At 36.7% G+C, this 16,977-nt stretch overlaps 1 protein-coding gene across 2 annotated transcripts in view; it reads right to left on the reverse strand.

Moving 5' to 3' along the window:
- LOC102584794 (histone acetyltransferase GCN5) overlaps positions 1–16,977 on the reverse strand; it is a 32,325-nt gene that overhangs the window by 5,954 nt on the left and 9,394 nt on the right. For both annotated transcript variants that reach the window (XR_001472714.1, XM_006341268.2), the window contains exons 5-9: positions 11,938–12,106; positions 10,104–10,147; positions 9,754–9,853; positions 8,384–8,452; positions 180–234 (exon numbers count right to left, since the gene is read on the reverse strand). Coding sequence is in view for 1 of the 2 variants with exons in the window: in XM_006341268.2 (XP_006341330.1) it covers positions 180–234; positions 8,384–8,452; positions 9,754–9,853; positions 10,104–10,147; positions 11,938–12,106 (437 nt within the window). In the remaining variant the exon portion in view is untranslated. The remainder of the gene's footprint in view (positions 1–179; positions 235–8,383; positions 8,453–9,753; positions 9,854–10,103; positions 10,148–11,937; positions 12,107–16,977) is intronic.

A 16,977-nucleotide genomic window follows, 5' to 3' on the forward strand; every position in this document is an offset into this window, starting at 1 on the left:
AGATGTCAACAGCAAATTCCCATAAGAAATTTAAGATTATTGGAGCACAAAAAGAATACAGCTTAAGGCAAGTTATAGGGACTCAGATCACACTTATAGAGAGCAGAGTTTAGAAATTCTACATATCCATAAGAAATATAGAAACTAAGAAAAAGGAAATAAAGATAGAAAGAACTTACTCAAGCCAGGGATATCCTCAACCTTGATGGCCTTTTTGGGAATGCCAGCTTCCTTCTAAATAAGTTAGTCAAGATTAGTGAACTTCAAAATCCAACAGTTTCTTCACGATAGCAGCAAAACATAGTATTGCAACATCAGACCAATCCAGTTACAAAGAAAACAATGTCCAAATGAGACCATATCTGCAATCGAAAAGAATTTGAACTGCCTCTCAAATAAAAGAAGATATCTTCTGAGATACTGTCTTTTGTCCTCGGAAATTTTTTACATAATCTGTTGACTATGTTGCTCGGACTCTTCAAAAATGCCAACGGGTGCGTGTCGGATTCGCCAAAAGTAGTGTATTTTTGAAGAATCCGAGATGGGTGCGGCATCAAAAGTGAAGAGTCCGCGCAACTAAGTCTGTTGACAAGTTAACAAGTCTAAAAGAAACATTTCCCATTAATAAATTTCATTTTGCAAACCAAAAACAAGTCATTTACAGATTGATATTTACAACTTACTAAAACTAGAAAATGATGGCAAAGATACTATGATTTGTTAGAATATCAATGTATTTAGTGTCCTAAATGGATATGGATTGTATGTAATGTGTAAAATATTGCTGAAAAGCATGGCGTGGATCGCCAACAGGCTGAAGCTTGTCTTCAAGAAAGTGATAAGCCTCCTTTCTTATGTTTGAGTAAGGGGTTTCATTAATAATAGAGCAAAGATTCTCTTCTTCAAGCATTAAGTTAAGGAGTTTGTCTTGGACAAGGCCCTTTCTCTCCAATACTTGAAGTTTGAAATAGTCTTGATCATAAATCGAGTGAAGGTTCACCCCTCACCCTGGGGAATTGGGGAGTTGAGACTTCCTTGCTCTTAGGCCCGCTGTAAGGCCAATAAGATTAGGAAGAAGGGGATTGGATTCTGCCTTTTATCCAGACAGACTCTGATCGTGATTTTGACTCTATTATGATACCTCTCCACAAATAGGTATTAGTGTGCTCAGTGTAATAATAGAGACGCACATCTTAATAATATTTTTTCCCATGTCTTTACTTCTCACGTGGTATGAGAGCAACAGCGAGAACCATCTGGGGAAAAACAAATCCGTTGCCGTGCGTTTTTCTGGTGACTCCTCAGATCTAACTTGGGTCATGTTACTTTCTGTTAGAGTTGTGCGAAAACCAATACCATCACAGGCTCCCCCACTACCAGCGACAAACCCAGTCAACCCTTCTGGTAGACAACCCTACATGTGCTCTCACATACCTCTCGGAGCTCTGACGCCGACAACGCTTTTGACACATGCGCCACCGCATGAAGCCCTTTCCGGCTACTTTTCAAGTTGTTTTCCTTCTAGTGTGTTCTTATAGTAATTCTGAGAAGTTCCCTCCACTTTAATGTATATTCTAATCGCCTGAACCCTATTCCTGATTTCATCAAGTGCATATTAGGGAAAGCAGGGGGCATCTTTACACCAATTGTGCAGGTCGCTATTTGTACAACAAGGAATTTTGCCACTCAAATATGTGTCTTGCAACCTAATCTGAGCCCTTGTCTAAGTTGGTTGTCCTCCTATTTCTAACCCCACCCACAAGGTTCCGTTGCACATCAGTCAATAGAATAGTGTTTTTTGGGGTTACAGTGAGTTTTAACCCTTTTTCGCAATCTTAGATGGTTATTTACTAGATATCTCTTCGATTCAACATGTCTTTCGTGGTCGATATTTTTGGCTCCAAAAATACAGAAATTGAATTTAGTTTGGGCTTCCTTGGTTGAGTTTTGGTGCTAGGGTCTAGATGTTCGAGATCACTTAACGAAAAAGGCTAGTTCGGTTCATGAAAAGGACCAAAGCACAGTGGGAGAAGGTTGATGCTTAATTATATAGTATCTTATGGCGATCTATTGATTCCAAGTTGATGCCCTTGTTTCGTCTATTCAACATATGTTATTTAGTTTGGGAAAAGGCTCACGCTTTATACAGTCATGACATATCTCATTTTTATGACATGATATCTCAGATGACACACTTTAAAAAAATAAAATTGGATTTGTCTACTTACTTGGGACTGGTACAAGCAAACATGGAGGAATTTGATAGGTTGATATAGTCACAACGAACGTTGAAAAACAACATAAGCAAAGACGGACTTTGTTTCTAGTACTTACACTTGATAGACTTCCTAATGACCTTGATTTTATGTGTGATAAGATTTTGGCTAGTCCAATAGGTCCTACAATTGATGAAATATTCTCTCGATTACTTTGCCTTGTCGCGCCACTCAATCACACCGTGGACTTAATCACCAACCATTGACTCCTCGCTCCTCCAATCTCAAATAATAGATAATCGAGCATCCTGATCTATGAAGAATTGACAAGGATCCCATTTTGGAAGATTTTGGCCCAAGTGTAGTTATTGTAATAGGCTTGGATACACTCGTAAAGTTGGTCAACATGTAACAAGAGGTTTTCTTTATCTAAAGTGAAGTATAATGAGTTCCTTCATTATCAAGCAAGTAAGCAGACATCACTACAAGTAGTCTCGGTTGCTCAGTCTTGTACTTCAGTTGTTGGTAATTGTTTTTCTTGTGTTTCAAAGTCTAATACCCTAGGACGGTAGATCATGGACTCATGCACTTCTTATCATATGTCCGGTAATATATCACTTTTATCAAATATTATTTATTCACAATTTCTTCCCAATGTTACTTTAGCCTATGGGATCCAAATAAGAGCAAAAAGAGTTAGACAAGCTAATCCTCCATTACTCTAAACTTTGTTCTTTGTCCCTAGAAGTCCTAGTTCTGTATTTGTCATTTGTTTGATGCATGCCCTTAATTGCACCGTTATATTTCTTGATGATTCTTTTGTTAAGCAGGACCACAGTACGAGACAGACAATTGGTACAGGGCCCTCACCTCTCCAACTACAATGTTACAAATCCACCAGACTTATACCACAAACGTTTGGCACCAAAGTTTTTCAAACTACAGAAGATGGTGCCTAGTTTGTTTAGTCTATCGCATTAGATTATGAGTCATGTTAACGTGGGCAATACACTTGCACTAACTTTACTCGTAGTGATGAAAGCTGTGGAGTCTGGTTTATTCATTGGTTCATTCAGATATTTGGGGTCTTGGTAGAGTCGGTTCAACTGTAGAATTTCGTTAGTTTATTCATTTTATTGATGATTAATCAAGATGTACTTTGATTTTCTTAATAAAAGATCATTTTATGTTATTTTCTAGATTTAGAGTTTTTGTGCAAAAATATAAATCAATTTGGTGTTTCTACTTATACTTTTCGTAGTGATAATACCTTAGAATATTTATCCTCCTAGTTTTAGCAGTTTATGACTCACCAAGAAATGATTAATTAGACATCTTGTTTGTACACCCCTCAACATAATGGGGGTACTATAAAGAGGTAGAATAAGCACCTCATTGAAACTGCTCGCATTCTTCTTATTCAATCTCATGTTCCATTGTGTTTGTTGGGGGCAATGTGCTTCTCACATCTTGCAATTTAATAAATCGGATTCTCTTAACTTCCACTAAATATCAGATTCCTTATTCAGTATTGTTTCCTTAATCACCTCTAAACTCTCTTACCCAGTGTCTTTGGGAGAGGATGTTTTGTTCATACCTTAGCCTTTGGGAAAAATAAATTAGACCTTTGTGCTCTAAATTGTATCTTTCTTGATTATTCTTGGGTCCAAAAGAGGTATCGATGCTACTCACCTAATCTTTCTTGGTATCTTATGTCAACTAATGTCACATTTTTTTAGTCTCAACCTTACTTTACATTTTTTGATTATCTTGATATCTCTGAGGTCTTACTTAAACTAACTTTTGAGGAATCCATGGTTACTTCTACATCTCCAACCATAGTGCCACCACCCTGACTTATCATTGTCATTCGCATCCAACATCAAGCATAGATGATTCACGTCTATTACATACTTGTCTACAAGTGAAGCACTTACTCATCTAAGATGGCGACAAGCTTGATTAATGTGATGTGTACTTTATATGTGAGTGGTACTTGGGAGATTGTTCCTCTTCTTCAAGTAAATCTATTGTTGATTGTTGTTGGGTTTATTTACTCAAAGTTGGTTCGAAAGGTCAAATTGATAGACTTAAAGTTCGCCTTGTTGCCAAGGGGTATACTTAGATAATTGGGTTTGATTACAGTAATACTCTCTCCCGTGGCTAAAATAGCATATGTCCGTCTTTTCAATGCATGGTTGTTGTCTGTCATTGGTCTATTTTTCAGTTGCACATAAAAAATGTTTTTCTCCACGATGACCATGAGGATAAAGTGGATATGGGCCAGCCACTTGGTTTTTTTGCTTAGGGGGAGTCTAGTAGCCTTGTATGTCGATTGGGTTGGTCACTCTATGGTCTGAAACAATCTCTTCGAGCCTAGTTTAGGAAGCTCAACATACTAATTTAGAAGTTTGTCATGACTCGTTGTGAAGTTATCTAAATTTTGCTCTAAGTATGTGGATTTATTTGGTGATATATGTTGATGATATTGTTATCACCGACAATAATCAAGATAGTACACTAAAGACATTGGCAGACTGAAGTATTTTCTGGATATTTTGGTCGCTTAATCCAAATTAGGCATCGTTATTTCATAACAAAAGTATGTCGTAGACAACCTTGAGGAGACAACAATGACAGGATGTAGACCCATTGACACTTCTATGGATCTAAATGCTAAACTCACATCGAGATAGGGGGAGCCATTCAATGATATTGGAAGATTTAGTCGGTTGGTTGGTAAGTTGAACTATATCACAGTGAATAGACATTACTATTCCTATGAAGTGGTGTTTGTCGGTTTATGGTTTCTCCTTGTAAGAATCATTCAGATGCAGTCGTCTACATTCTGCAATATATAAAGTCGGCTCCAAGCAAAGGCCTACTTCTCAAAGATAAAGGCCATGGGCAAATCATTGGATATACACATTGTTAATCGGATAGGATCACTTTCTGAGAGGCGTTCTACTTGTGGATATTGTGTTTTAGTAGGAGGTAATTTGGTGTCCTGGAAAAGACGAAACAAAATGTGGTTGCTTGATCTAGTGCAGAAGCAAAATATCAAGCAATGGTTGTAGCAACTTGTGAGCTACTGTGGATAAAACAGTTGCTTAAAACATTAAGGGGTCGTTTGGTAGGGAGTATTAGGAGAAATAGTCCAAGTATTATGTGTGGTATTATTTAGTACTATGTTTGGTAGGAATTTTGGGTCTATGTATAATCATACATGGATTAGTTATACACCCTACATGGTATTATAGGGTGTATAACTAATACCTTCCATTTGGTGGTATTAGTTCTAATACCATGGGACTAAATTCTGGGGTAAAGACAAAAATACCCCTCAAATCCTTTTAATCATTTTGTTTATTTTCTTGATTTTATGTTTTATATTTATACTAATAAATTTATTTAAATAAATTAGGTTACAAATTTTATTATTTAGATATACTTTTTTGTTTCTAAAATATAAGTTATTTAATCTATTTATTTATTTATTTTTATTTTTTTTGATAACCGAGAAATCCGTCTGTGACCCGCCCTTTGGACCAATCACAGCCTTCTAAACTCGGTGGACCCTCAAATCCTTTTAATCATTTTGTTTATTTTCTTGATTTTATGTTTTATATTTATACTAATAAATTTATTTAAATAAATTAGCTTACAAATTTTATTATTTAGATATAATTTTTTGTTTCTAAAATATGAGTTATTTAATCTATTTATTATTAATATAAAATATTATAATCCGACTAATATGCTAATGTTGATGTATGAATTTAAGAACAATTCATAAGTCAAATATTGCCTCTTAATGGAAGTCCATTAAACATTACACAAGTAGTCTAAAACAAGAGCATAAATATATATATATAAACATCTCGAGTATAAAAATAGTTTAATTTATTTTGCTATATTTATTTTTTTATTTTATTGTTTTTTATTTTTTTTTATGATAAAGAGTTTTTTTTTTAATTTATTGATACAAAACAAAGTTCAATAAATTTTCTCTATAAATTATTATAGTTGTGTGACCTTTTGAGACATTAACTCCAATTTATTAAGATGACAATTATTTACTCTCAAATAATTTAAGTGAGAAAATAGTGAACATGACAATAAAAATTTTATTCTCCTAGCTAGTTAAAATGCTATAAAAAAATAATATTGTCCGTTAATTATCTACCTTGACCCAATTATATAAAATAGAAAATTCCATAATAACTCAAGGGTATAATTGGAAAGAATTTTTTTTGTAGAGTTTTAAACCACACACAAAACTAGGTAAGAAACAATGAACCAAACACTTGATAAAAATAATCCCTGCATTACTAATCCATGCATTACCAATCCCTACATTACTAATCTATGCATTACTAATCCCTGCATTATTGATCTTTGTACCAAACGACCCCTAAAAGTTTGGAAAAATCATCAGGAATGTGACAATCATTGGCCCTACACATTGTGGACAAATCTAATATTTCATGAGAAGACTATGTACATGGAGATAGACTGTCACTTTGTTAGAGAAAAGATACTCTCATGGGATACTATTACAAAATTTGTGAAGTCAAATGATCAGCTTACAGATATTTTCACCAGGTCCCTCACTAGTCCTTGTATTAGTTAAATCTGTAACATGCTCAGTACATATATGACTTATATGCACCACTTTGAGGGGATGTTAGAATATTAATGTATTTAGTGTCGTAAATGGAAAAAGATTGTATGTAGTGTGCAGAATATATCTATAAATAGAGTTCAATGCAATAGTGTAGATACACATCTTAATAATTCTTTCTTCCGTGTCTTTACTTCTCACACGATTCAGGACATCAATCATCAAGGTTATTCTTCTGAAGCAATATGTTGGGGTAAAGGGTAGCGGAAACCTTTTGCTCAATTAGATCATGATTGTAAAAAGTCTGGATACATTGATAAAGTATTAGTATATTCAAAAAGCTTAAATCTTAATCAAACCCAAAAAATGTTTGAGAATGAAGATATTCCTTTTACTCGATACAACTTACTCGCACTTCTTATGGATAAAGTCATTTCTATCTTACACACCTTTCTCAACACACTTCTCGAGGTTGACTCCTGGAATTGCTTACAAAGTTTGTTTCAGCTAATCTAGTCTTCCTTCTGTCCCCACAAGCCCACCCTAATGTATCCTTTAATCGGGGCCACAGACTCCTCTCTCTTTCCATAAGCTTATTCTCAATCTTCACAATTGGCATTCCAAACTCTTTCCTTCACCTCACACCTCCTCTCAATACCATCCCTTCACCCCCAAACCACTTTTCTCATTAATAAAGAGGTATGCCACTTACAGATTCATTTCAAAAGGAACTTGTTGGAACAATAACATTAGATCAAGTGTGTTACTTCATGTATACAGATGTGATACAGCTGATACATTTTTACTTTTAAGAAGAACAAAGGTGTCCAAACCACATTGGATGCACCTCGATTATTCCACAGGTGCCCGCATCCTCCGATCAATATTGATACCAAGTAATTCTGTCCACTAGAACTTATACAGATAGTTTGATTCTATTGAAAGTCAAATCCTAGCCTCCTATGATCTTTGTGTCAGTTTCATCAACTGTTAGGCCACATCCTTGATGCACTATCGCACATCCATTTGATGTCATAAGACATCCACACATAATATAGATACTTTGATAACTCCATTGGCAAGGACGATGATATAGAAGCCCTATGAAAACCATCGTCAAAATCTCGAGCTAAGGTTGCTGGTGGCTGAAGTACACGCCCAAAAGAGCTGAAAAACATGCCAAATTGGTGAGCATTTTTTTGGTTCTAAAAGTGTCACTGCTTGCCTTATTTTGTTAGGTAGTATTGGGAAGGTGCGACATTAAGTTTACATGTTTTCCTACATTATCTAATAAACAATGATGAAGCATAGTGCAAATCTTATTATATCAAACTTAAGCATGATCAAAAGTTCATTAGCTAAGCCGACTTTGCCATTGCATCATATTTTTCTATAAACAGACCCTTGTCCATTGAGGGCTAGAACCCTCTCTCAAGTGATTGAATTAATAAATACAAAAGACAGGAACCACATTCGACCAATGCAGTAATGATTAATCAATATCAAGGATGGAACTTTTTGTTCAGAGATGAAAAGTGCATACCTTTTGAAAATCAATTCCTGGGTAGACAATATGACAATTTGATAGCTCCCTTATCTTTTCATCAATTGCCTAATAACAACAAAAGGAAAATACTGCAAGTCAATAGCCTCTCATTTGGGCAAGAATGACATCTTACTCTACAAAGCTGTAATAAAGGCCCAGATAAGACTCCATGTAACTAGTCAATTTCTTGGTCGCATTAAAAGGGAAAATTTACTCCAAACAATATAATTTAACTTCCACATGGTTAGAATAACCAGAGCCAAATTATACTGAACATTCAGCCAGGTTCTTTTTTTTTTTTTTTTTTTTTTTAAAATAAGGCCAAACACCATATTGCTACCAGTCCGTACAGCATGTTAGGAGAGGAAATGTGAGGAACTACCAGAAGTAAATATTAATTATGATGCAGTGCATAGAGCTTATCCCATTTTTTTTTCTTTAAACCCCATCCATATTACAGACTAACTGTGTTATAATCTCTCTTTTTTTAATCCACGAATTAGCATTATAATTTATATGTATGTCCGGACCACTATCTAAACGACCCAAAGTAGTAGAGAAAATTTTATGCCAGACAAACAAGAAATGGTAGACTAATTTATCTGAATGACTACCAAACAAAAAAAGAAACGATCTAAAGGTCTGTAAGTCCTCCCTCTCCTCCACTACTTCATCGGCAAAAGCAGGGATGTTGGAGAGCTCATATGCAAAAAGGAGTTGAAGTCTATAAGTGAAACTACATTAACAATTGAAATACAGATGACACCCTTCAACAATTTTTATCATCACCAAGGTTTTTTTTTTTTTTTTTTTTTTTTTTTTAAAATAAGGCCAAACACCATATTGCTACCAGTCCGTACAGCATGTTAGGAGAGGAAATGTGAGGAACTACCAGAAGTAAATATTAATTATGATGCAGTGCATAGAGCTTATCCCATTTTTTTTTCTTTAAACCCCATCCATATTACAGACTAACTGTGTTATAATCTCTCTTTTTTTAATCCACGAATTAGCATTATAATTTATATGTATGTCCGGACCACTATCTAAACGACCCAAAGTAGTAGAGAAAATTTTATGCCAGACAAACAAGAAATGGTAGACTAATTTATCTGAATGACTACCAAACAAAAAAAGAAACGATCTAAAGGTCTGTAAGTCCTCCCTCTCCTCCACTACTTCATCGGCAAAAGCAGGGATGTTGGAGAGCTCATATGCAAAAAGGAGTTGAAGTCTATAAGTGAAACTACATTAACAATTGAAATACAGATGACACCCTTCAACAATTTTTATCAAAATTTTACTACTCAAACTTAAGGAAGCCTAGCCAGTGAGAGCAAGCATCATGAAGCTACATTTCAGTCTACCTGCCTTTGACGACGTATCATAGTAGATAAATTCGTGTATGGAAGCTTTGGATCTATTTTGCATTCCATAAGGATTCCACCATCATAATCTTTAATATACCTGGATAAAAAGTTAGCATAAATAGTTAAGAATATAAGGTAATTCAAAACATCAAAATGAACTATGAGCCTTTCTCTTTTTGTTTCTTTTCTTTTCTGTTTTCCTTCTCTTTTTTTGGTTTGAGGTGGGTTAATAAGGAGATCGGGTGAAATAAGGTAATAGAGTACCCTTATAGAAGCATATTGAATTATGCCACAAAAATTATTTCGGTAAATAGCATTTATTCCTTGAAAGCTTAATGTAAACTTACCCTTGCCAACGCTCTTTCTCTAAATAAATCTCTTTCGTGAATCCCTGCAAGGCACTGTAAGAAGTTAAATCATTGGAAAGATAAGACTAAGGAATGATAAAGCTTCTAAGCAATCAAGAAAGAAGATAACAAGTAAATCACCAACTGTTATCCATGATTATGTTAGATAGTTAATGTACATATGTTTATAGGTAGTGTCCCACATTGGACAAGTGTGTATGTACTTATTGTATTACATATATAAATAGATAGAAGCACAGGGAGTAGTAGCTATTTGGTGAGAAAATTTATCGTTGCTCAACATACCAGCAACTCTGAGAAGAAGAAATCAGTCACCACACAATCTTTTACAATGACCACAAGGTTGTCAGCTTAAGCATTCTTTTCACTCTGTGTTGTGCAAAAACCAGCACCATCTTAAGGTAGATCAGCCTCAGGGAGCAAAAATCTGAAAGAAACTCTCGTCACGCATCGTCATGTGCTGCTGATAGTGACGTCTACGGAGAAGCTCCCGACACGTGTTGGGCGTGTGGAGCAGTTTCCAGCCACCTTCAAAGAAAGTCTCGACTCCTTAGTGTTCGGCCATTCGTTCTGTACCCACCCCCTTGCCATTTTTATCCCGTTTCCGATCACCGAAAACCTAATCCAATGACTCCAATAGCTTGTCCATGTTGGGTTTCGGCTGCAGCTTCTACTCTATCCTTTCAATTTCAGTATTATCCAGCGACTCTCCGACCACTTTCTGCCAGCTAGCAGTTCTCTATCCATTTTCAAGAAAGTTCTCCAGCTTTCTTGGCTATATTGTGTGATTATTAGTTAATATTTAGTTAGAGATCTCCTCAATCCAATCATATCTTTCAATTTGATGCTTATAGTTCCAAATATATGGGAGTTATCTGTAACAAGCACGGTACATGTGACTTATATGCCCCAGCTTGAGTGGGTGTCTTAGATAGTTGATGTAGATATGTTTATACTTAGTGTCCCATATTAGGCAAGTGTATGTACTCATTGTATTCATGTGTGTAAAAAGATAGAAGTGCACGGTGTATTAATTATGCATTCCCCATGAGATCTTTCCCCGTGTTATAGTTCTCACAGATTAGGTAAATAATTAGAAGATAGTAAAACTGCATATTTCCTGATAAGTATGAAAAGACTTCTGATCATAAGAGTGTCATAATTTAAGATTCAATCAACTGAATTTATACACCAACAAAAGAATCCAAGTATAAATAGGACTATGCTTTGGCAAAAGGTGGCATGCTTCAGGTGTAATAATATAGATGATTTTTGGCTCTGAGGTGATGCTCTTGTAGACAAAACATTGAGGCCTTTTTCACCACGAGCCAACCTTATTAACAGCTGTATAAAATTTACACTGGTTGACCCATTTTTCTACCACGTTTCTGATTAAAGGTGTAGCTAGTAAGTCCTCCATTATATATTCATCAAACAGCTCTATTTAAAAAGTCAACTAGATAAAACATTGATCACAATTTTCTTGAACATTACACAACAACTTGAAGTTCAACTTTTAATGAGCCCATACAGATCTTCATCTGGTTCTTTTGTCCTAGAGTTCTCTTTCAGAATGATGAGTAAAATATTGTAGGCAATTGTTATAGTTGTCACTCTTGAATAAAGGAAATATAACATAAAAGATGAAACGGAAACGATGAGTTAGGTAATGCCATTATTTTTAACAACCTCATGACTAATTCATAAGACTCATTAACAGAGTGCATTTGACGTAAACATGAATTTGCTGAACTGACTGGTCAAGTTTGTTACAAATAATAATACCATACTAAAATAAGAACCAGCGAAGTACCTGTTTGACAAAGTAACCAACAGCATTGTTGTCAGCATATGTTAGAAAATGAGTCAGCCCATCCACATCGCGTGCATGCTGCTTTAAGTGATTCATCAGTCTGGTGCCATAGCCCTTAACTTGTTCATCTGCTGTAATTGCACAAAAAGCTATCTCCCCAAACTTCTGGCTACAGCATCAACAAAAAGATTTCCGTCAACAATTTATAGATGAAACAAAATGTCACAACTGAACAAATTACACACTTCTTCCACATACTTTTTTTCTTCAGGAGAAGATGTGAATCATATTGTGGAATTAAAATCTACTTATCACTCCATCCAAAAAAAACATTTTCTTTTGTGTTTCTAAAAGCAGTTGCAAAATACTATCAATTTCTTCTAATGGTAACCCATTTCCTTTCAATATTGAAATCATTTTGGATATTAAACTATTGAGAAGTAATAGAAACATATGTTATTATTATGATGTTTTTGTTGGAATTAAAATAGAAATAGGATTGCATCTCTTTTTTTATAATCGTGGTGTTCAGACCAATCACACACCTCTACTAATTCTACAGGATATCTGTCACCTCGCACCAGCAATAGGTACCAAATAACTATATCCACATAGAATTGTATATATTACCCTACTTGGTACTTGGAAAAGAATTGTAATGTAGTGTGTATAAATAGGGGTCAATGTAATAATGTAGAATACACAATCCAATAATATTTTACTCCTTTATTTTTCACATGGTACCAGAGTTGTGAGATATCTTCGTTGTGCAGTAAACCAGCGAGTCCGGAATAGTCATCATGCCTCTTTCTGGTGATCTTTTTCCAGATAGATTGAGTCACCTAAGGTACTTCTTTTTCAAAAACCGACAACACCATTGTAACACCATGGAATCAAGAAGCCTAGAAAAGGGTGTCAAGTGGGAGGTCACCGGCCCATAACTGAGCCATGGCACCCTTTTCATGGAACCCTTCACGGGCCGTGAAGGGCAACACGGCTCGTGGTGGTGCTCGTGGTGCCTTCCAGAAGCTGGCCAAGAGGGACTCCCCTCCCACGAGCCCCAGACGGCTCGTGGTGGTGGCCGTGAAGGGCAGGCAGAATTCCCTTAGCCACTGGTCCAGGGTCACGACTACCCTGAGACGGCTTGAGACGGCTCGAGTGGGCCTCCATCTGGAGGTTCGCGTCAGCTGTAAGCCAGGGTCAGTTGGGTCTTTTCATAATTATTTTATCTCGATACTATGTCGTTTTGCCCTTACCTAGAACCCCTATATTAGTATTTTTAACCCCAAAATTCCCCAATTAAAATCATTCTCTCAAATTTACAAAAGAAGATCAAGTTTCTTCCTCTCAAATATTTCTCTCTCTAGAAAGCTTGAAGAAGAAGGGTTCAACCTAGGGTTCTAAGTCAAGCCTCCAATTCCTCCCTTGAAGTTGAGCAATTGGCATTGAGGTATGATAGTTTTCATCCATGGATTCCTTCCATTCATGGAGTTCCCAAATTCTCCTATTTTCAAAGTTAGAAATCCCCAATTGAGTTAGGGTTTTTCTTCTATGTTATGGGTTTTCTTGATTATTGATTTAATTGATTGAATTATGATCTCTTATGCATGAATTGATGAAGTTATATGGTTTTATGATGATTCCCCATGAACCCATGTAATTCCCATGTTTTCCAAGTTATGATGAATATGATGTGGGTTTTGAATTATGAAATTGAGCATGTTCTTATGGAATTTATGTAAATGTTTTAAGGATGCTTTGAGAGTGAAGTATCAATGATGATGATTGTTGTTGTGTTGTTGAAAGGATTTCTCATATACACATGGAAGCATGATTGTGAAAGGTTTTCTCACAAAGGGTTCCTAAGGTTGAAAGGTTTTTCTCACCTAAAATGAACCAACGATTAAGGAGTTATGCTAATGTTGAGGCAAGAGGCGATTACCCATGCTCTTTATTGAATGACAAGAGGCGATTACCCATGTCATGTGATGTAAGGACAAAAGGCGATTACCCATGTTCCTTAAGAGCTAAGATGAATAGGATTAATAACTATTCCGTGGAAGTTAAGCTTAGTACCGAGTGGACAAGTGGCGATTACCCAAGTCCCATAAACTATGCGCCATCATAGGATGTCTAGATAGACATTAGCTAGTGGATCCACAAAAGCTAGAAGTTCATGGTCCTTACCTTGGCAAGTAGGACAACTCTTTTCGGTGTGGGAGACACCGGATTCCATGTTGATAGCTCGCATGGTCTTATATGTCGATTAAGGCTACTTCCCACAAGCAAGCTATGATGAACTAAGATTACTTCAAGAAGTATCGTAAGTATGTTTTAAGATGATGTTCACTTGCATTGATCATGTTTTATGACCTATGTTTTCTAACTCACAAGATTGATGTTTTAGCTTGATCATTGCTTACTCATGAAAATGTCCCGTTTTAGCATGTTTTAAATGTTTTTATGCATGGCTATCATACTTGGTACATGTTTGTACTAACGCATACTCTTGCCTACATTTCCCCAAATGTACGGACCGACAGTCAGGGTTCTCACTTTCGTGGCTAGAGGTTGATTTGAGAGATTCCGAGCTTTGGTGAGTCCTCATGCTTCGAGGACCGAACTTTCATTGTTTTCAGTTCTTTCCTTATTTTTAGTTTTGGACATGATGTATAGGCTAGGCCCAATTTCATTCTTATGTACTAGATGGCTTTGAGACGATGTTTAGATTTCCACTTTGCTTTATAAAACTTTGTTACATTGAAAGTGTCATTTTAAATCTTTTTATTCTATTATCTTGTATTATGAAATCTAAGTGGCTTGTATGGGGCCTCTCGGGGTCTTGTACGCCATGTTACGCCTAGGGGCAACCTTGGGTCGTGACAACCACATGGTAGGGGATACTCCGGCTACAAAACCCCATCAGAACACTCGAGTAGACTCTCTGGTGCGCACCAGCAAAACCAGCATCTCTGACAACGCGTCTACTACACGTGTTGGATCTTTCTTCTATAGGTTCATCCAACTATTCTGAGTCACCTGAGATATTTTTCTGTAGATCTCAACAACCAAAACCCTAATCTGGCCACTCGAGTCAGTTTTTCGGGAAGATTCAAACCTTTTTTAGCTTCTATTCAGCTTCAAGACTTCTAATTCTCAGAAAATTGGTGATTTCTTCTTTGGTCAGATTGCCTTGAAGTTTTGAGCCATGTCTTTCGGATTTGATGTTTTAAATTCCAAAAATACGAGAATCTGAAGTTCAAGTCCTATAATTACTCTTGAACTGTTAATGGGAAGTTCAAATTATATAGCTTGGGCTTCCTTGGTTGAGTTGTGGTGCAAAGAGCAAGATGTCTGAAATCACTTAACGAAAAAGGATAGTGAAATAGAGAAGAAGACCATAGCACAGTGAGAGAAGATTGACGCTCAATTATGTAGTATCTTGTGGTGATCTAATGCTAGTAGTACTTCGGAGCTTGTTTATCTTCCTTTAAGTAAATCTCCTATTGGTTGTCGTTGGGTTTATGCAGTCAAAGTTGGTCGGAATGGTCAAGTTGGTCAATTTAAGGTTCACCTTGTTGCCAAAAGTGTGTACTGAAATATTTGGGCTCGATTATAGGGATAGTTTTCACCCGTGGCTAAAATAGCATGTGACCTCCTTTCTTATCCATGGTTATTGTTCGTCATTGAATTATCTCATATTGACTAAACGTAACATTTCTTTTCTTGTGAGTGTTATAAGGCAATTTATGGGTTTTTTTAGTGATAGTTATTAGGATGCAATTGTCCACATTCTGTGATATATAAAGTCAATCCAGATAAAGGACTACTCTTCAAGAACTGAACCTATGAGCAATCGGGCAAGATTGCCTTTAGGTAGACGTTTTACATCTAGAAATTGTGTTTTAGTAGGACGTAATTTCGTGTCCTACAAGAGTAAGAAACAGAGTGTGGTTGCTCAATCTAGTGTAGAAGCAGAATATCGAGCAATGGTTGCAGCAACTTGTGAGCTAGCTTGGATTAAACAATTGCTTAAACAATGGTTGCTTAAAAACAATGAAAGTGGAAGATACATCAGCTTCATAGCATTACAAGGTCAAAACAAGTCTGTCATAATAACTCCGGAGTCCACACCCAAAGGAGGCTGGGGGAATATAGCTCACAAGATTGCTGGGTTCATTTATGAGCCAATCAAAACACAGGGGACAGCAGTGAAGGACAGAAAACAGCTTCACAAGTCTTACAAAGAAGCCCTCTTCCAAGATAGATGGATGACGGAGGCAACAGAGAAGGCCGAAATACAGAGTACAGCGAACAAAGTAAGAATCACAGGTGGTGAATCGCAGCCAGTTAATGATCTCTTGAATAGATGCATCGTAGGAAAATTTCAATGCCAAGCAAACGAAACCCCCAGTTTGAATGATGTAAGAAGATGGGCTTGTAATTCGTGGAAGTTGGCGATACAAGTCAAAGTGTATGCCATGAATGATGGGTATTTTATGTTTGAATTGCCATCCAAAGTGGCAGCAGAGCATGTATTAACAGGTCAATGAATCTGGAGGAAGATGAAGTTGGGGCTCGAATGGTGGAAACCAACGATAGGCTGCTGGCCGGCGGAGATAAGGAGAGATTGGGTATGGATTAGGTTGCTGGGTTTACCTATGAATTTGTGGTCACAAAAAGTCTTCAAGGAGATCGGCAACATATGTGGAGGAAGGAGATCGGCGACATATGTGGAGGCTTTATCAAGACGGAGGAGGAGACTTCTCTCAAGAATCACCTTCATTGGGCCAGAATCAAAGTACGAGGTGATGGGGAGAGGATTCCCAGAGAAGTAGAAGTAACCTGCGATGGCTTCACTTACACCATTCCGGTGTGGTGTGAAGCTCCAGTCACAGTAAGATTATCAGAGGAGAGGAGAGAGGAGAAAGGCAAATACCCAGTGGTCAATACCCAGGATCAGCTTTTGCAGAAGATAAAGGAGGCACAACCTGCGAAAAAGGTGGATGGGCACGTGGGGACTTCAAGTGAGGGGTCCCG

Source organism: Solanum tuberosum, unplaced genomic scaffold (genome assembly GCF_000226075.1).
Source record: "Solanum tuberosum cultivar DM 1-3 516 R44 unplaced genomic scaffold, SolTub_3.0 scf00025, whole genome shotgun sequence".
Taxonomy (NCBI): Eukaryota; Viridiplantae; Streptophyta; class Magnoliopsida; order Solanales; family Solanaceae; genus Solanum; species Solanum tuberosum.